At 40.4% G+C, this 21,144-nt stretch overlaps 1 protein-coding gene across 1 annotated transcript in view; it reads right to left on the bottom strand.

The window, feature by feature from the left end:
- Positions 1-509: 509 nt before the first annotated feature.
- The window catches only part of Rbm5 (RNA binding motif protein 5), a 31,986-nt gene continuing 11,351 nt past the window's right edge, over positions 510-21,144 (bottom strand). The window contains exons 6-25 of the mRNA XM_027933656.2: positions 20,695-20,768; positions 18,043-18,126; positions 14,871-14,931; positions 14,371-14,436; positions 13,801-13,961; positions 12,750-12,847; positions 12,075-12,162; positions 11,825-11,902; positions 11,669-11,741; positions 10,643-10,728; positions 10,189-10,273; positions 9,892-9,983; positions 6,412-6,573; positions 5,684-5,833; positions 5,535-5,606; positions 4,729-4,908; positions 4,361-4,435; positions 2,167-2,264; positions 1,958-2,087; positions 510-1,146 (exon numbers count right to left, since the gene is read on the bottom strand). Coding sequence (XP_027789457.2) covers positions 1,021-1,146; positions 1,958-2,087; positions 2,167-2,264; positions 4,361-4,435; positions 4,729-4,908; positions 5,535-5,606; positions 5,684-5,833; positions 6,412-6,573; positions 9,892-9,983; positions 10,189-10,273; positions 10,643-10,728; positions 11,669-11,741; positions 11,825-11,902; positions 12,075-12,162; positions 12,750-12,847; positions 13,801-13,961; positions 14,371-14,436; positions 14,871-14,931; positions 18,043-18,126; positions 20,695-20,768 — 2,039 coding nt within the window. The 3' untranslated portion in view covers positions 510-1,020. The remainder of the gene's footprint in view (positions 1,147-1,957; positions 2,088-2,166; positions 2,265-4,360; positions 4,436-4,728; positions 4,909-5,534; positions 5,607-5,683; positions 5,834-6,411; positions 6,574-9,891; positions 9,984-10,188; positions 10,274-10,642; positions 10,729-11,668; positions 11,742-11,824; positions 11,903-12,074; positions 12,163-12,749; positions 12,848-13,800; positions 13,962-14,370; positions 14,437-14,870; positions 14,932-18,042; positions 18,127-20,694; positions 20,769-21,144) is intronic.

Raw genomic sequence — 21,144 nt, forward strand, 5'->3', positions numbered from 1 at the left:
GTCTCTGCCACCCAGGCATACTTTCTGTCTTCCTCAAACATGATCTCTTCCCTGGTGCTGGAGACAAGGATGGGATGACACTATCAAGAATAGAAAGCCCTGCAATATCCTGGAGAACCCTCTCAGCAGTTGAGAAGACAGAAGGTAAGTGGAGTTATGGTTGATTTTCCATATAGTCTTAAAACATGTTAAACTCTCAAACTTAAAAATCTGAACATGAAGCCGGGACCAGTGGCATATGCCAATGGTTAAGTGCCCCTGGATTCAATCCTATTTTTTATATATATATATAAATCTGAACTTGATGTTGGGAGTATGGTTCAGTGGTAGAGTGCTCATCTAGCATTCTGAGGCCCTGGATTAGTCCCTAGAATTGCAAAAACAAATAAGCAAAAAACTAACCATGAATGATGGGGACAAGGAAATAGCATAAAATACTGCTTATTTAAAAAACACTAGACCTGACTAGCTCAGACTTGCTTTACCCACCCACTCATCTAGGAATAAAGAGACACAGGACACCCATTTTTTCAAGGTATTTCTTTTGTAAAGGAGCCAGATTTGGCAACTAGACTGAAAATCTTCCAAAATTCTGTACAAATGTGTAATATACAAATATACACAAGGCTTCTGCCAAGAAAAGACATCACAGGACAAATGACAGAGGTGACTTCAGTGTCACTTACCACCTAGGGCATCTCAAACCCCCAGGAAGGAGGGATCACAACATAGATTACACATGTAAAATACACTACATTACACTATGTACACGGAAGTATAAAAAGCCCACTGTCCCCTCTGGTCTATTCACAAGGCCCTAGCACGGTAAGGAAGGCCATTTACCAGATAACCACATAAGGGAGCTCTTTTTAAGTGGGAGGGAGAACCCTGAAGAATGAAGTGGTTCACCCTAAAACACTATTAACAGCACAAGGCATGCCCTTAGGCATAAGAGTGAATTCAGGACATGGTCCACTCCTTGCACTCCTTGGAGCTCCTTGTCATTTCTCTCTTACAATCTCACTCCATTTCAGTGAATCGGGCAAACATGGCTTTCCGGACAGCATCTTTGTAGGAATCGGCACCTGACAACCCATATGCACTGCCTTTGGCTCCCAGGCCAGCTCCCTTTAGCCGGACTTGAGCCTGGGGAAACAAAACCAACCAAACAACTGTTAGCAGCTGGCAGGTAGAGTGTGGATTATTTCCATCTCTCATCCAACCCATTTCTTCCCAAGCAGGACCACCCACCAGGAGATGCTAAGTTTATATGAAGGCAAGGATTCTACGCTGGAGACCTGGGGTAGGTTTAAAGACTGGAATAATAAAATGGACTACAGAAAACAGCTAAGTGAAGCCATATCCCATCCTCATGACTGCTCAAGCAAATATCTATGCTTTGTAAGGAACCCAAAGCACTCCAGTGAAGCCTGGGGCAGACCTGATAATTATAGGCACAAATTACCACAGGATAGCCAATGTCAGCAAAACTCACATGCAAAGGATAAACATGGTCTGTAAATGTCTAAGCTGTACTGTGTCAGGACAGTGTGGAAGCAATCACTGGTAGGTGGAGCTCTTGCTTAGGCCAGTGCATGAGGGCCTATGATCCTGAAATTATGTCTCAATCTGGACTATGACCAATTTAGGGACTGGGGGTGGGGGCAGCACTGAGGATTTAACCTAGAGGGTCTCAATCACTGAGATACACTCCAGGCTGTCCTCGAATTTGTGATCCTCCTCCTTCAGCCTCCCAAATCACTGGTGTATGCCAGCACACGCGTCTTAAATTTTAATTTTGAAAGATATAAGGAGGGTGACAACATGACTGGCAAGTCTTGTGCTAAGGTAAAGCTGCTAGTATATCCCAGGCTTTCTGGGCACTTTTCTCTCTTCTCATTTTTTCAACAAGGCCTATAAACCCAGCATCTACATGATGCCCACTCCTATTGCTTACCTCAATGGGAGCTGTGATGCCTTGACACTTTCTTCCCAAGCCCGAGCCTTCCCGCCAGCCCATGGCCTGCAGCATCTTGTTGCCAATGTTACTGTGGTCAATGCCATCTTTGGTGGGCTGCTCGTAATTCCTGCCAGTGGCAAACACACAGTTACTTAAAACAGCTAGAGCCCCAGCTAATGAACTGGAAAATGGTGCACATCACATACACAGTGCCAGCATCAAACTGCTTCTTGCGTTTGGGCTCTGGAGGTTCTGGAATGCCATACTTCTCTCGTCTTTCTGCAGCCCGATCTCGATATTTCATCTATATGGAAGAAAAAACAATATTAGAAATATTCAGACTCCAGCCTGTTAATAGTTAAATGCATCTAGACTATTTTTAATCTGGAGCATGGCTTTTTATAAAGTTTTTATTTTACATTATTATTTATTTTATTTTTTTAGGTACTGGGGATTGACTCAGAGGTGCTCAAATACTGAGCCACAACCCCAGTCCTTTTTATTTTTGAGATAAGGTCTCTCCAAGTTGCCTAGGGCCTTGCTAAATTGCTGAGGCTGGCCTCGACACTGAGATCCTCCTGCCTCAGCCTCTTGAGTTGCTGGGATCACAGACATGTATCACAACATCCAGCAGTATGAAGCCTGGCTTTTTTTTTTTTTTTTTTTAGTACTGGGAATTAAACCCAGGTGTGCTTAATCACTAAGCTACATCCCCAGGCCTTATTTATTTTGAGACAGGATCTTGCTAAGTTACCTAGGGCCTTACTAAGTTGCTGAGGCTGGCTTTGAACTTGTGATCCTCCTGAATCAGCCTCCTGAGCTGCTAGGATTACAGGTATGTGCTATTGTGCCCAGCTATAGAGTTTTGGCTTTTGAGTCTTTAAAAAAAAATTTTTTTTTAGAGCTGGGGTTGTGGCTCAGTGCTTGCCTAGAATGTGTGAGGCACCGGGTTTGATTCTCAGCACCACATATAGGTAAATAAATAAAGGTCAACCAACTAAAAAACTATCTATCTATCTATCTATCTAGTTGTAGACAGACACAGTACCTTAATTTTACTTTATTATTTTTTAATGTGGTGCTAAACTCAGTGCCTTACATGTATTAGGCAAGCACTCTACCAACGAGCTACTCCCAGCCCTTGGGCCTGGTTTTAAGTTCCAAGTTCAATGAGGCTTCCAGACCTACCCAACAGTCCCTGGGGAGACGGCACCATAACCAGTGGGAAAAAGGGAGAAGCAAAAGCCTTAAAATATAGACACTTCAGGGGCTGGGGTTGTGGCTCAGCGGTAGAGCACTTGCCTTGCACCTGCAAGACCCTGGGTTCGATCCTCAGCACCACATAAAAATAAGTGAAATAAAGGTATTATGTCCAACTACAACTAAAAAAAAAAATTAAGACACTTCAAAATTTTCTCAGGATAGAAAATTTCTAACCCACAGTCTTTATTTAGCACCATATAAAAAAGTAAACTAATAAAATAAAGTTTAAAAAATTAAAACAACAACAACAAAAATCCCTGTCTGAAGTAGGCATGGTGATGCATGCTTGTCATTCCAGCAACTCTGGAGACCATGCCAGGAGAACTGCAAGTTTGAAGCCAGCCTCAGCAATGTAGCAAGAATCTGTCTCAAAATAATTTTAAAAAGGGGCTGGGGATATAGCTCAGAGGTAAAGTATGCCTGGGTTCTATATTTAGTACTGGAGGAAAGCAAAACAAAATAAACAACCCACCCCAGGCTGCCTAGTCCCCAATCTGCCTTATCAACCACCAGCACCAAATGCTTGCCCATTATTGCAGCTTTCTATCATTGTCTTCGGCCTTGCATGCCATGCCCTGCCTATCCCTTCCTTCCGTATCATCTGCAATCATCTCATGTTCCTGCTAGCTCCTAAGCCTGTTTAAAGCCTCCCTCATCACCCATGAAGGCTTCCCTGGCCAGGCCAAATAAGAACATTCTTCCCTTGAAAAAAAACAAGTGTTTGTCACCAGTGAGTATTTGACATTTTGTACCTATAAGCAGTCTTGAAGTTGTGCTGGTCTTGTGTACCACCATGAAGGTACAGTGTGGGGCTCACAAATACATAAAGCCTGTGTCCAGTCTACATGAGCTACAATGGTTAGGTGACAAGTGTGTTAGAAATCTTTTTATCCTGCCCCAGGGACCTGAAATTAAATGCTATAAATAAAAGTTAAAGGCAACCTGGGCATGGTGGTATATACCCACAGTCCTAGCTACTCAGGAGGCTGAGGGAGAAGGATGGCTTAAGACTAAGAGTTCAGGGACAGCCTGGGTAACATAGCAAGACCCAGTTTCAACCAACCAACCAAAGCAAAATCAAAACAAAAAGTGCTAAAGGCAGATATCCTTCCTAGTGGCACATTGTTTCTGATTCACCTCTCTCTCCCTCAGCTCCAAGGCTTCCAGCTCCTGTTCACTCAGCCTGGATCGTCGGTAGATGTCCATGTTTTGCTATACAAGAGATTTTATAGACACAGTTAGAATTCAGGCCATCCTAATGTGAGATGTCATAACATTAGTACTATCTATTGTGTTCTAAACGCCAAAACATAATTCAATACACCATAGCATCAAAACCAGCACCTGCAGAGTGTGGAGATGTAAGGCTCCCCTCCATTCTATACTTCCATATAACCATTCAACAGAGGAATTTAACAAACCTTCACCAAGGTCAGGGCACTCTCATCATCTCACTACCTCCCTTCCCCATTTCCAATCAGCTTCTGGGAAGCAAGCGAGGTCACCTTGTGTAAGTCTGAGAGCTGCTGGTGCCTGACCAGGGCATCTTTGTTTGGGAACTGGCGACGGCAAAGCAGGCAGGCCATCTTCTTCCAGTCAGCCAGCTTCTCTTCCTCACTCTCAAGTCTCTCTACCAGCTCCTCCTCATTGTCACTGTCACCACTGTAAGCAGCAACCAGACCCCTCTGGGGACAAAAGAATGGGTCATTGGAAATGCACAACAGGAAGACAGTAATTGCTATGTATATGGATAAAGTGATGCCTAATCCAAAACTTGAGAAAATCCTCATTACTGTGTCATCCTTCAGTATAGTGAATTACATTTTATTCATCAACTGTATAGAGCAGTCCTTAAGTATGGGGCCCGATAACCTCCTGGTACTAACCCTCCTGGAACCCAAGAAACATGGTCTTGGATGAGTGTTTTCAAACCACCAATCATGTACAAAACCCTCCAATACAACAACAGATCAAGAGTTAACAGCCAGGCTGGACCAATAATCTACCCAATACAGGTTTTTCTTATCTAATTTTTCTCTTTTCACACCATTAAAACTTCTATTTACAGATGAAACAAAACTCAATTAATGGAGCTTAGAATTTGGGCTTCATTATTGCTTCACCTCACCTGTTTTCAAACATAGAAAACAAATCCCTTGTAATGGACTCTATGTGTAGAAACTGTTCCAAATACCCACAAAGACCACATCCATTTTTAAGTAGAAATCACATTAGCCAAGATGTAGTTGAAACTCAAATCCACACACAAATTACATATATGATCTTTAAAATGCAAGTGATATTTTCTTACTTTGAGGGGATTCTCCTCATCTCCATTTCGTACCAATTCTGGGATGAGCTGCTGCCTTTCAGCTAAGGCTCCCTGGGAAACAGAATAAGCGATAAGCCTCAAGTTTTACATAGGCTCCCACTAGGAAGTGTGATCATTCCTATCATTACCTTCTTTTCAAAGAGAGCAAAGCCAGCATCTGCTGCAGCAGATTCTCTCCTTTCTTCTTCCCTCAAGGAATTGACTGGTTGAAAGCTGTTTTTAAAATTTTCTTTTTGCTTGTTTAAACTCTTAGCCCAGCGTTCCATGTCTTTGGCAATCTAATGTCAAACAACAAGCACCATCAAAAAACATTCAGTACCTTGTACCACTGCAATGAACCATTAAGGATCTTATCTCAATCACATGAGGTATAACAAACCCTCTTTTACCTCTTCCTACAAATATTTCCATAGATACCATAACATATAAACACATGAAAACTTCTTGAAAGCCCATGACACTTCCAGGATGGTTTTGTTTTGTTATGTCAGGCTTCAAACCCAGGTTCTTACACGTTAGGCAAGTGTTCTACCACTGAGCTAAATCCCTTCTTTTTTTTTTTGGTACCAGGGATTGAACTCAAGAGTCCTTAGCCACTAAGCCACATCCCCAACCCCTTTTAGTTTTTCAAACAGGTTCTCACTAGGTTGTTTACACTATCCTTGAACTTGTGATCCTCCTGCCTCAGCCTCCTGAGTTGCTGGGATTACAGGAGTACAGCATCACGCCTGGCTCAGTCCAGTTTTTAAGAATCTAAATAAAGCTGACAAAAGTGCTACAACACAAAAATAAAGAAGTAAGCTGTTCAGACAACCCAAGGAGAGAATTAAGGGTCCCAGGGTGGTCATATTCTTACCTGTTGGGCTGTTTTGCTCTTGGGTTTCTCCTTCTTCTCCTTCCCCTCTTTTGTGGGAGGCAGACCCGTCTGCTGGTGGGAGGTAGTCTCCGCAGCTGGCACATAGGTCTCCTTTTCTCCATCCCAGTAAAGATACTGCTGTGTTAAGGAATTATAGTAGTACTAGAAGAAAAAAAAAAAAAAGTACAATTAATGAAGGTTTCTGATGTTATGTCAACTTTCTTTTCTTTTCTTTTTTTTTAAATGGTATGGAAGATTGAACCCAGGGCACTATATCCACTAGGCAAGTGTTCTACCACTGAGTTATGTCTCAAGCCCTGCTATGTAAACTTAAAAGAAATATTCTGTCAGGTCAATGACAAAGAGCAGGTTAATATTGTTTTTGTCAAAAAAAAAAAAAAAAATTAGACTCAAGCTGGATGTGGCAGTGCACACCTGTAATCCCAGTGACTTGAGAGGCTGAGGTAGGAGGATTGCAAATTAAAAGCTGGTACCAGCAGCTTAGTGAGGCCCTAACCAACTTGGTGAGACCTGTCACAAAATTAAAAAAAAAAAAAACAAAAAGGGAGGTGGTTCAGTGGTAAAGTGCCCTTGGGTTCAATCCCCAGTACCCTGGTACCCACCCCCCACAAGAAAACCATAAAAATATAAAATATGTTACAAACTAGTGATATTTCCTACTTATAAATGACCTATGATACACCTTGGAATACTTGAGGATGATGAGTCATCTAGCAAAGCAATGTGAAACTTCTAGGGTTAAAGTAAAATATAATTTCTTCTACTAAAGAGTCTACCCAGGGCTGGGGATATAGCTCAGTTGGTAGAGTGCTTGCTTGCCTTGCATGCACGAGGCCCTGGGTTCAAACCCCAGCACCACCAAAACAAACAAACAAACAAAAACCAAAGTCTACCCAAATAGCACTGTCTCACTCCTTTACAGAGACAACACCATTTACACAAACCAGGTAGCCAGAACAGATGGACATGTCATGAGACGCACATCTTCTGTGAAAACTAGTTAATAGCTCTTCACTAGGCTCAGTCATGTAGAATCCTTTGAATCTCCAGGAAATCAGAGAGTGTGAACATTAGCTAGGGAGCCTAGAAGGAGGTATGGTAAAGAAACCTGAACTCAACAGAAGTTACAACAGAGTACAGATGGCATCTTTCTCTCCTTTATTTTTGTCACTCACTACCTGCTCAACAGGGACAAAAGAGAGAGTGTCAGTTATGTTTCCTCTGGGGAAGGTAACAGAAGTACACCAAGGAGAGATGTTAGGGAAATGGCCAGACTGCACAAATCAGAGTGAAAGAACTGCAGACTGGTGGCACACAGCTTCACGCTTCCCTTCTCAGAATCCACAAGCTCTCAATGCCAAGTTCTTGTTAAAAGTACTTATTTTACTATTCTATATATATAGTTGCTGGTCATAAAATATTTATTTATGGAGTGTTAAAGTTGCTTTTCTTTCTTGCTTTTTATTTTGCAGTGCTGGGGATTGAATCAAGGACCTTGTGCATGCAAGGCAAGCACTCTACTGAGCTACATCCCCAGCCCTGCTTTCCTATTTTAGAAGTTATGTACATCACTAAAAATAAAGCATCATTACACAGATCTGTTAAATTTCTATCCTCAATACAGAAGCATGCTAAGTAAAAGAAGCTGGTATGATGGTGCTGTAATCCTAGCATCTCAGCAGGCTGAGGCAGGAGAATCTCAAGTATGAGGCCAATCTCAGCACCTTAGTGAGATCCTAAGCAACTTAGTGAGAACCTGTCTTAAAACAGAAAATGAGGGTTGGGGATATGGCTCAGTGGTAAAGTACCCCTGGGTTCAATCCTTAATAGCCCCTCCTCTCTGGAAAAAAAATGAAAGAAGTCATATACAAAAGGACACATACTCTTGGATTCCATGTATATGCAATGTCTAAAACAAGTAAATCCACAGAGACAAAAAGTAGATTAGTGATTACTGGGCAGAGGTGGGGAGGGAATATGGAGTAACTATTTAATAGGTATAGGGTTTCTCCTTGGGGTGATGAAAATATTCTGGAATTAAGACAGTGGCATGACAGTAGGAATACAGTAAAAACTACTGAGTTACAAACTCTAAATGGTTAAAATGGTGGTTTCTGTTTTTTATGTGTATTTTATCTCAGTTGAAAAAACAAAAAAACAAGGAGAAAACCACAATTAAAATCTTCTAGCTAGGTCTTTACAAAAATCTTTTTTTGGGTACTGGTCACTTGATCACTGAGCCACTTCCCCAGCCCTTTTCGTATTTTATTTAGACTCAGGGTCTCACTGAGTTGCTTACTTAGGGCCTCGATAAGTTACCAAGGCTGGCTTTGACCTTATAATCCTCCTGCCTCAGCTCCCGAGCTGCTGGGATTATAGGTATGCATACTGTGCCTGGCTCTTTACGTAAATCTTGACAAAATTATCTCTGATAACAAAAATCAGAATAGTGGTTACTAAAGGGAAAGAGTGCTGACTGGCAAGAGGTTTGAGGGACCTTTCAGGTAGGCTGAGAATGTTCTCAGTGATGGTATAAATATGTTATCCATGCAAATTTTGGAAGAATTGCACACTTCAGTCTTTTTGTGTGTGTGTGGCCCTAGGGATTAAACCCAAAGGTGCTTTACTACTGAGCTACATCCCTAGCTATTTTTATTTCTGAAAACTTTTATTTATTTAGGAACCAGGAATTGAACTCACTGGCACTTATCACTGAACTTCATCCCCATCCCTTTTTCATTTTGAGATAGGGTCTCAGTAAGTTGTTGAGGTTGGCTTTGAATTTGCAATCCTTCTGCCTCAGACTTCACTGTGCCAGGTTTTAGCTGCTTTTACTTTGAGACTGAGTCTAACTTGTCCAGGGTGGCCTTGGATTTGAAAACCTCTTGCCTCAGCTTCCCAAGTAGTTAGAATTATTACAAGCATGTGTCACTATCCTGGCCACACTTGAATCTCGTGTATTTCTTTACATGAACATTATACCTCAAGACTTTTTTTTTTTTTTTTTAATGGTACTGGAGATTAAACCTAGTGCCTTGTACATGCTAGGCAAGTAATCTACCACTAAGCTACATCTCCAGTCCTCAAAACATTTTTTTAACCTTAAAAAAAAAAAAAAAAAAAAAGTAAATCCTAAAATAAAAATTACACCTTGGTGGCTTTGAAGGACTTTTTTTTTTTGTGGTGCTGGGGATTGAACCCAGGACCTTGAGCATGCGAGGCAAGCACTCTACTAATTGACCTTTATTTCCAGTCCATATCTTGGTGGCCAGTGATACAGCATGCTCAAGGCCCTAGATCATCTGATTCCCAACACCACACACACAAAAAATCCCCAAACAAACAATAAAAACAACTTATCTGAGTTACATACTCCTAACCAGGGAATATTTTATCTCATGCCTCAGAAATATACTAAGGTACTTCTATTGAAGCTGAGAGGTAAAACAGCACACTTACTTGTGAGTTGGGGTCATAGTAGAGCCCTGTTGTTGGATCATAATAATATCCTGAAGATTCATCATACTGGTAAGTGGATGTGTCAGGTACCGCTGCAAAGACAAAATTCAGCACATAGTCATTCCAGGTAAGAAACTGGCTATATTTTTAAGCCAGTAAGATGAAGCAGGTCTTAATGTTCTTTTTCTCACATCCCCAAGTGTCCCTCTGATACCCACAATGGGAGAGGAACTTTTATTAAACAAAGACACAACTAGGACCTTCCAACTGTCAACAGTCCCATGAGGTTTGGCTTACCATATTTGGTACCAGGAACTACACCAGTGGGGGAAGCAGCTGGGGCCTGTGTACTTGTGCTAGTGCTAGGCTGTGCTTCCTCAGTCTGGAAAGAACAGCAGCTTCAATATAATTTCAACTGTAAAGTCTTTTAAGAGAACTAAACCACTGCAATCATCCAGGAGGAAGGGCTCCCCTGACAAGACATACTGCAGCAAGGATCGAAGACAATCCTTCAGCAGAATACATACTAATAACTTTCTTTTTAAGGGTCGAGTTGAAGCATGCACAAAGTATAAACACACTCCATTTGGAGTTTTATATTTAAAACATATGCACATACATACAATAAAATTATAAAACTGGAATGTATATTATTCAATCCTGGTTTATATAGTAGGAAAGACAGTATTTGTACAGCAACACAAAGTTTCCCCAACAGCCTTGCATTCTCTATTTAAGAAGACAGGATTACCGGAGAGCCAGGTGGATTGGAAGTCTGATTATACAACTGGGGACTCTGGGATACCACAGCTGCTGAGGTGGTGTTCACTGTGGTGCCTGATGATAAAGAGGTTAGAAGAGCTTAGGCATTAAACTTCAAGCCAACTCTCTGTAACTGTAAAACCCAATCCAGTCTTCAGTCTTTTATCTCCCCTCAATAGTGGTATGAGACTGAACGTGGGCACTTCACCAGTGAGTTATATCCCTAGACCTTTTAGTTATTTGAGATAGGGTCTTGCTAAGTTGCTAAAGCGGGCCTCAAACTTGAAATCCTTCTAATTTAGCCTCCTTAGTAGTTAGGATCACAGGTGTGCACAACCATACCCAGCTTAGCCTTCTGTCCTTGTATGTCAGTTCTTACTAATTTAGTTCCTGCTAAGGACCCTGGAATCTATGACACTTTCATCTTCTTAAAATCCTATTTAAATATAATATTCAAAGTTAAGGATTCTGTATGATGGCTAAGAAGGAAGAAAAAAAAAGCTGCATTTGCTCTGGGTTGAGCACAGGGCTTTTATAATTCTGGAACAAAAACTTAAGCAGAGGCTTCTTGACTCTTCTGACTGATATTAGAGCACCACTTTAAAGCCTCTCAGCTCTCTTTGCTCACCTGAACTTCTATAGGCACTTATGAGTTCTAACATGGAGATGTGAAAGAGCTGAATATCAAGAATAAAACTTTTCATTACATACTGGCTCTTTTTTTTGCGGGGCGGGGAGCGGAGAGGGTGCTAGGGACTGAACCCAGGGCCTTATGCATGCGAGGCAAGCACTCTACCAACTGAGCTATAACCCCAGCCCACATATTTGCTCTTGATGTACACCAACAACCCTAACCTTCGCCAGAACTTTGGGCACATGGTAACAGCAATGAATATACCTTCACATTCTTGCAGGGATATGAACTTCTGGCTTTGGGTCTAGTTAAGATACCTTGTCATATTTCCTCAACCATAGTTGTTTAAATAAAAGCCAAAAAGGAGATGAAGTTTACTACCTGCTGCAGATGATGCATCAGATTCCAATCCTCCAGCCTGTTGTTGATAAAACTGTTGGTAATCCTGTGAGTACTGAAGAAAAGCCCACCATTAAATCTGCTATTCTCAGACATACTCTACAGAGTAGACATTGAATGATGTTCAAATCCACCTACCTGAGCATACTGGGCATAACCATCTTGTCCTGGCTGCAGGTAACTGTAGTCAACACTGCCTCCTTCGCCACTTTGAGACTGCAAAATGTTAAATGAAAAGCAGTCAAAGACAAACTTAGTGGATATCAAGTAAAAAAGCTTGGAGGCATCCTCTAAAAATTTCAACAGAGAGAGCTTCTATTTCACATACCACAGGAGACTTCATTTGGGACCATGAACACATCCCAAGCAAAAAGATCCTTTCTCTTACCTGGGTGGATGACCACTGAGCAGCAGCAATAGCTGTACTAGCCACAGAGAAGGCGCTGACCCGGTTGCCGTCTGGGAGGACCAAGTCTCTGAAACCACAAAGATCCAATCATATGATTCTATCTCAGTTTGTCCCAATTAGTGCCCAAATACTACCAAAGGAGTAGTGATTGACACCAGTCTTTTGTCAGCTCTTAAATGTGGACAAGGCCACATTTCACAGGGGAAGGGTCTTGGTGGACCAGTTTCTTAGTAGGCAAGTGTCTTTTGTTATATATCACTGCTCTTCTTCAAAGTGCTATCTAAAGACATCTGTTGGATGAGTAATGATATTAGAAAAGGGAAATTTACAGCACTAGACTGAAACACTATGTACATGAAGTTACTAGCATGCTATGGCATGAAAGGATTATTTCCAGATGGGCTTGCATTATACTGCTACAGTTTGCACAGAACATGTTCTCAACCCATCTGCCATGCTTTGCCTTTGTCCTGTTTTGAAACCATTTCTGACAACCATCATCAACTGGAATAAGCTCTAAGAGTAGAAAATCAACTCACTCTTAGCCTGTAACTAACAAGAAGAGTTACGAACATGGACTTCAAGTACAGTTGGTGAAGCATCAACAAGTGTGCAGATGCAGTAGTTTGAAATAAGGAGAGCAAAGTCACTCACTTTCTGGCACTTTTTGCAAAATCAACTCCAATAGTTTTCCCATCAATTTTCAAAGGAGGATGCAGACTCTGTAATATTTGAAGCAGCTGAGAAGCATCCTAGAGAAGAATGTGAAGAAAAACAATTTTGTCACATAATTCTCTTTCTACCCTCTACCCCATATAAGAAATAAGGCCAGCTTCTGCAACTTAGCAAGAAAGAAACTGGGGGTTCAATCCCCAATACTGTCAAAAGAAAAAGGGAAACCAAAACAAAATAAAACAAAACCACCAACAACAATGATTTCTTTTCTTTTCACCAATGAGTTACATCCCAGTTCTTTTTAATTTTGAACTTCTCACTAAGTTGTTGAGCCTGTCCTCAACCTTGAGATTCTCCTGTTTTAGCCCTCCCAAGCCACCAGGAGTACCACTGCACGTGGCTAGTGATTTCCTATTGTGTTTGCAGATATGAAATCTTGAGGAATGAAATACCCCCAGGACATGAAGGTATCCAGTATTAGTAAAGGAACAAAATCAATATAAAATAAAGCATGAAGGACTAAACTGTGGCTCAAACTTTAGTTCTCTTAAAGCACATGCCTTATTTTTGCTACTTATCAAAGACGTAAGTCCCTTAATTTAGCACTGAAAAACTGTTTATAAGCATGAACCTTAGACTCCAGGAGCCTCAAATACAATATGATCAAAATTGGATGAACTGTTTGCCTCTTTTTTTTTCCCCCCCTGGTACCAGGAATTGAACCCAGGGGTGCTTTAACCACTGAGTCACAGATCCAGGCCTTTTTGGTATCTCATTTAGAGACAGAGTCTTGCTGAGTTGCTTAGGGGCTTGCTAAGTTACTGAGGCTCGCTTTGAACTTACAATCTTCATGCCTCAACCTCCTGAGCCACTGGGATTACAAGTGTGCCACTACGTTTGCCTCTTAAAACTGTTTCTTTTATTATTTTGGTGCTGGGGATCAAACCCAAGGCTTCCACATGCAAGCACACCACTGAGCTCCATCCCCCAGGGCAAAATTAATTCTTTTAAAGATTCAATAGAACCTCACCATTGCAGAAGATAGCTGCACAAATGCAAAGCCTCTGTTCTGCTGGGTCTGTTTGTCTTTTATGAGGCGAATGTTATTGACTGCTAAGGATGCATAAGGAGACAGTGCTGTCATGATGGAATCCACCACAGTGTGCGGAGCTATGTTCCGAAGAATGATTGCTGGGGGTGAATGAGACAAATGGCATAAACGTGCATTCCCACCACCAATGCTTTTCAGGACAGGTTTAAATACAAATAAAATTCATTTTGGGGAGTTCCAGTGAATTTTACATTCTTACATGGAGAAAATTCTAAAACAAATCTTTTTTTAAAAAAATATTCATTTTTTTTAGTTCTAGTCAGACACAATGCCCTTGTTTTATTTATTTATTTTTATGTGGTGCTGAGGATCGAACCCAGGGCCTCGCATATACTAGGTGAGCACTCTACCACTGAGCCACAATCCCAGCCCCTAAAACAAATCTTTTATGAGACAACCTAAAGCAGCTGTTGCTCATTAAAACAGTAAAAGAACTGAAATTTTCAACTGAGAGCAATTTTTAATACAAAAGTCAAAACTTGAACTTACTATCACAGTAATAATCCACAGACTGAACTGATTCTGTGGTTCCAGGGGGCACTTCCTGTTCAGAATCTAAAAGAAAAATAAACCCCATTTAAAACAAACAAAAATACATTAAAACCCCCAAAGCTTTTATTTTAAACACACCTAATAGTCTTTTTAAAAAAAAAAAAAATGACTTGTGGCTATAGCAAAATATCATAAATTTGACATGGTTAATGTAGAATGTAAACATTGCGCCAGTGCAGAACTGGCAGCATAACAACAAAAAGCAGATGTAGAATGCAAACCTAGTGAGCAGACTTAATTCTGGAAAACAAAAAAGGAATTTTCTGTGCTCTCACAATCATCATCAGCATTTACCCAACCTAAGGTAAAAGGCTTAAGGAAACGATACAAGTTACTTATTTGAATGTCCTAAAATCTATTCTTTTCCTCAGGCTCACAGATAATGATTCCATGGTCAAGTTTTATTGTATTTTCCAAAGAGCTGAATCCACGCTTACCAAACTTGTCTGCTCCACATCGGAAGCATTTTAGTCTTTTTCTGAAATTATTAAGGCAACACTGGAAAAAAAAAAAAAGTTTTATCTGTAATTATTTCTCACATTAGGCCAACCTTTCTATCAACAATGTGGGTTAGAGCAATGAGGCCATAGGTAAGTCTAGTAACTAATATAAAAAATGCAGAAATTGACCACGTAGCTGAGACAAGGTGGCATAACCTAAAATTTTATTTATTTATTTTCTGGTACGGAGGATTAAACCCAGGAGTGCCTTTTCACTGAGATACATCCCCAGGGATTTTTATTTTCCATTTTGAGAAGGACCTCAAATTTGCCATCCTTCTGCCTCAGTTTCTTGAACCACTAGGATTATAGGTATGTGCCACCATACCTGGATAATCCCAAAATTTAGAATGTTAGACCATGTGAATATTTCCAAGATAAACAAGTTTTGTTATCTTTTGAAGAAGAATTCTATTTGTACATGTATGGTATTGGGAATTTAACCCAGGGACACTATACCACTGAACTACCTAACCCATCCATTTTTATTTCCATTTTGAGATAAGGTCTCACTAAAATGCTGAGGCTGGCAATCCTCCAGTCTTCCTAGCTGCTGAATTACCAATGCATGCCACTGCACTCAGCTTTTTTTTTTTTGGTGGTGCTGGAGATCGAACCCAGGGCCTTATGCATGAGAGGCAATCACTCTACCAACTGAGCTGTATTCCCAGCCCAACTTTTTTTTTTAAAATACTGAAAGAGTACTGTATACATGCAGACATAGTATAAACTGAACACTACATAGTCCCCTACTGGAAACATGAAGAAAAAAGAATTTGACTATTCTCGAAATAGGAATATTAGCTAGGTGCAGGGGCAAACACCTGTAACCCCAGCAACATAAGTGGCTGAGGCAGGAGATCACAAACGTAAGGTCAGCCTGGGGAACTGAGGATGTGGCTCTTGTTTGGCCACAGCCTTGTGAGGCCCTGGGTTCAATCTCTTGCACTGAGTTAAAAAAAAAGGGGGTGGGGTGGGGGGTTGGGGGTAGAGCTCAGTGGTAGAGCTCTCCTGGGTTAATCCCTAGTACCACCAAAAACAAACAAAAATAATAAAAAGTAATGTCAAGTTCAAAATGCTGTACTTGTGTCAGGTCCATTAACAGACCTTGTATCAAGGTTCCCAAGGATTTTCATTAATACAATTTTGGTGGTGGTGGGGTCCTGGGAAGTGACTGAACCCAGGGAATATTCTACCACTGAGCTGCCTTCCTAGCCCTCTTTAATTTTTAAAAAATTTTGAGACAGGGCTGGGGTGGTGGCTCAATGGTAGAGCGCTCGCCTAGCATGTGTGAAGCCCTGGGTTCAAGCCTCAGCACCACATAAAAATAAATAAAATATAGGCATGCTGTCCATCTACAACTACAAAGAAAAAATAAAAAAAAATAAAAAAAATTTTTTTTTTTTTTTTGGAGACAAGATTTTGCGGGGCTGGGGATGTGGCTCAAGTGGTAGCATGCTTGCTTGGCATGCGTGCAGCCCAGGTTCAATCCTCAGCATCACATACAAACAAAGATGTGTGTCCGCTGAAAACTAAAAAATAAAATATTAAAAAAAAAAATTCTCTCTTTAAAAAAAAAAAGATTTTGCTAAAGTTGTTCAGATGGGCCTTGAACTTGTGATCCTATCTCAGCCTTTTGATTAGCTGGGATTAAAGGTGTATACCACTGTGCCTGGTTTCATTAATAAAATTAAGAGGGGCTGGGGATATAGCTCAGCAGGTAGAGTGCTTGCCTTACACGCACAAGGCCCTGGATTCAATCCCCAGCACCACCAATAAATAAATAAATAGATAGATAGATACATAGAAATAAAATAAAATTAAGAGACTTTAATCTCAGTGCTACGGAGAGGATGAGGCAGGAGGACCTCAAGTTCAAAGCTAGCCTCAGCAATTTATCAATGCCCTAAGCAATTCAGTGAGACCCTGTTTCTAAGTAAAATATAAAAAGGGCTAGTGAGGACTGGGGTTGTGGTGCAGAGGTAGAGCACCCGCCTATGGCTCAGTGGTCGAGTGCCCCTGGGTTCAATCTCCAGTAAAAATAAAATAAAATAAAAAGACTAAGCAAGACAAGCAGAGTGGCACATGACTATAATACTACCTACCCAGCAGTCTGAGGCAGGAGGATCATAAATTCAGGGCCTATCTAATCTCAAAATAAGAAACAAAAAGGACTAGGGATACAGTTTAGTGATAGAGTAAGTACTGCTGGGTTTAATCCCCAGTATTTTTTTTTTTTTTTTTTAAAGAGAGAGTGAGAGAGGAGAGAGAGAGAGAGAGAGAGAGAGAATTTTAATATTTATTTTTTAGTTATCGGCAGATACAACATCTTTGTTTTGTATGTGGTGCTGAGGATTGAACCCGGGCCGCACACATGCCAGGCGAGCGCGCTACCGCTTGAGCCACATCCCCAGCCCCAATCCCCAGTATTTTGAAAACAAAAAACAAGAGTAACCAGATTCAATAAACAGTAAAGTGAAACACACCTAAAATCTTTTTTTTTTTTGGTATTTTGTTCAGAGACAGGGTCTTACTGAGTTCCTTAGGGCCTTGGTAAGTTGCTGAGGCTGGCTTTGAACTTGTGATCCTCCTGCCTCAGCCTTCAGAGCTACTGGGATTTTAGGTGTGTGCCATTGTGCCTGGCCTAAAGTCTTAATTGAAACTCTGGGCTTAAAAACCTGACCACAGGCTGGGGTTGTGGCTTAGTAGATAAAGTACTGGCCTAGCATGTGCGAGTCACTGGGTTTGATCCTCAGCACCACATAAAAAAAAAAGTTGTACCTGTTTAAAAAAACCAAACCAAAACAAAACAAAAAGCCCTGCACTGCATTCAAACAAATAAAATAAAATAAAGGTTCCCCCACAAAATATATATAAAAAACTCTACCTCTCCACCTAACAAAATCTCTCAAGTTCTGTGGATTCTATCCTCTAATACCAGCACAGAAGGAACCAAGTTAAGTCATAAAGCACAAAAATTACCTTATAATAAATAAGAGCTAGTGATTATACACTTAATTAATTTCCTTGTTTGTATATCAAACAAACAAACAGAAAAACAGCCAAACTGCAAAGTAGTTTTGTTTATTTGGGGAGCACACATGCTTACCTTGTTACAAAGCCAATCTTCAAACTTAGGTCTCGGATTGCTATAATGCATTGCGATGTGCTTTCCTTGAATCACCAACTTTTTCTGTAAGAAAAAAAGTAATTAGTTATTCCCATTGTGAGGAACATGTGTCCATTTTCCCAGGGCAGAGCACACTTCGGAAAAATCAGTGCTCTGGAATTAAATGGACAACATACGGGGAGGACCAACCACCGCCACCTATACTCTGCCCATCCAATCCTTCAGATAGGCAGTAAGAGAATGGGATGCGGAGTAAAGGTAAACGGAGTCAGGGAGTGCTGAGAAAGCTGCCACACACTAAACGCTGACATGCACCAGGCCGTGTCTCCAGCAGAGACAGAAGTCCTAACATTCAGCATTGACAAGCTGCCTGAGAGTGACAGTTTAATTCAAAAGCAGAAGACAGACCTCTCCCAGTTGAGACTGTCTCCTGCATTAGCCCTTAACATGGTGTCCTTGGGTTTTGCTTCACTTTTTCCCAGTTTCCCATCCTTAAACAAAGTAATAACTTTTATATTTCCCCTTCCCCCAAACTCATGCTTCAGGATGTGTCCTTTAGGGAGACAAAAGGAAGGGAACTCATTTTTAAAGGGATTCTGATTATAAGTCTTTTCTCAGAAAGGACTATTCTGAATGCCACCAACTCTAAAACATCTAAATGAGATTTCTTCCTGCCAAATGCAACCATGTTATGTCCTAGGTGACAGATGTGTTTTTTCACTGAATGGATGGTACTTGCTTCAGGATGAGTAACCAGGAGGCCAATGAAGTTTCTTCAGGGGGGTAGGAAAGTTTCACAAAAGTGTACACCACCTCATCCTTCAAGTCAACCATTGTGACTAAAAGGCATTTAACTTTAAAAGGTCAAACTCTGAGCTCAATCCGTCTAGCCTAGAGTACACCTAGCACCTGCCCCCAAAGAGCCTTCATTTAACAGGAGCACTTTATTATTTTTTTAATTTTTTTTGGAGGGGGGGGGGAAATGGTGGAAGTGGGGGTAATCTCACACTATCAGAACAGATTCAAGTAGGTTAGATATCCAGATTTTTAAAAGGAGTCTAACCCCTTTAAATATACATACTGTTGAACAATTTGGTTCTCACAAATTCTGGAATATTTAAGATATTCTGTAAATGTTGTTTCTGCAATATCTAAAGGCAAGACTGCATGTCTGGCCAAGAGAAAAAGAGCTGAAGGGCGGCCAAGAGGGAAAGAACTAAAGGGCCATCCACTCAGTGTACAGTACAGAAGCATATATAAGCTGGGACATAATGCCAACAGATCATCCCAGTAGGAGGGATGTGTGTTAGGGGAAGACTCCAAACTACCACTAAGTCCCTAATCCTATTGGTCTTTTATTTCTGGAGTGAATTTGAACTGTAACGAAGTATCAGACATTAACATAGCTTTGTATACATTAAAACTGTGGAGACTTTTAAATTAACTGTTTCTATAGGCTTAAAATTTTTAGGAGTTTTAAACTCCTAAATTAGTCATTGTGATACATCCACTGCAACAAAAGATATTGTCAAGAAAGTGGACTCACATGAGGCTTGTTGTATATTGTGGATTTACTAGGATGGTATCCACAGTATGAAATGAATGAAGCTATACTTTTACAAGAATAAGTTATGACTTCTGGGTTAAGAAACTAAGTCTTATTAATGAATCATCAAAGCGATACTCTTATTAGTAATCTTATTATAAACAATCATATTACCAAAGAATTTAACTTTTTTAAAAAAATCTTTATTTTTATGTGGTGCTAAGGATTGAACCCAGTGCCTCACACATGCTAGGCAAGTGCTGTACCACTGAGCCACAAACCCAGCCCAAATTTAATTCTTTTCATGGGTGCTTCAAGTCAAAATGCTACAGAAAAGCAACATTCTGGAAGTAAATTTCTCAGAATGCCCTGGGTTAAAGGCATTCAATATTTTGCTTTGGAGTTCATGCAAAACTTTTAAGTGCCAAGCACTGAACATTTTATCTTGATAAACCGAAGAATACTTCAGTTAATACTACATTAAAAAACCATAAATGATTTGAACAGACTGCAAAAGGCATCCTCAGAGATATTAGAAATGTTAATGCCACTCTAACTAGATTAGATGGCAGTAAGACACCACTCCCAGTCTCATTTCAGACATATTATTCATAAATACCACTAGGTTCTTAAATAAAAATGGTCCCTAAGACCCATCTAAGCAGTTATGTCTACAGGCAGAAATAAAGAATTACTTATAAAAATGCCTGCAACAGCCTTCCACTTTACTTTTTCTTCACTGTCAAATGGAGTGTTTGATATTCTAAGTTTACTCTCAATGGATATTATGAATAGGAAAAGGGGAATATAAAGATATTTTGGTAAATACCAGACAGGTACTAAGTAGTTAAAGCTCTGCCAGGTAGCCATGTTTGAAAGCAGAACAAATTCTGCAATATAGTACTTGGAACTATATTTACTCTAATGTTAATTTTAATATATACAAAGCTTTTTTTTTTTTTTTTTCTTTTTTAAATTAAAGTCACTCCTTTGGAACAAACCACTCCTTCAACCTCTTTTTTTTTTTTTAATTGTACAGACTTGTTCCATTTTCATGAATATCTAGACTTGGTGAGTGAAGCAACCTGATTGGCTTCCATCCAGCTGGTAGCATCTTGCAAGTGATAAAACTCCACGAAGGCGAAACCACGGCTTACACCTAGAGACAGCATTCAGATATAGACGGGATACTCGTGTTAGTCAGTTCCTTTATAACAGGTGAATCTCTCTCCCACTGCTTCAACACTGCGTGACAAAGCCAATTGGGAAGCAGCTTTACAAATGTGACTTGACTTGGGGATCTTCTTGATACTTTGCCATGGCAAGGAACAAGCCGCTTGAACTAAATGCCACTCCATTTGATTCCACGCTTAAAGTAACCATGCAACCGACTATAAACAGTCAAACAAGGAGTTTATAAATCACTACTTACCGAAGGAAAAAAAAGCCCCTAAAAACAAAGTTTTTAAAAAGTTCCTCAGATGCTAACATCGTTTTCAAAGAGTCACATTCCTTAGCCATGGCAAACCTTTCAT

This window comes from Marmota flaviventris, chromosome 8 (genome assembly GCF_047511675.1).
Source record: "Marmota flaviventris isolate mMarFla1 chromosome 8, mMarFla1.hap1, whole genome shotgun sequence".
In the NCBI taxonomy this organism is placed as follows: Eukaryota; Metazoa; Chordata; class Mammalia; order Rodentia; family Sciuridae; genus Marmota; species Marmota flaviventris.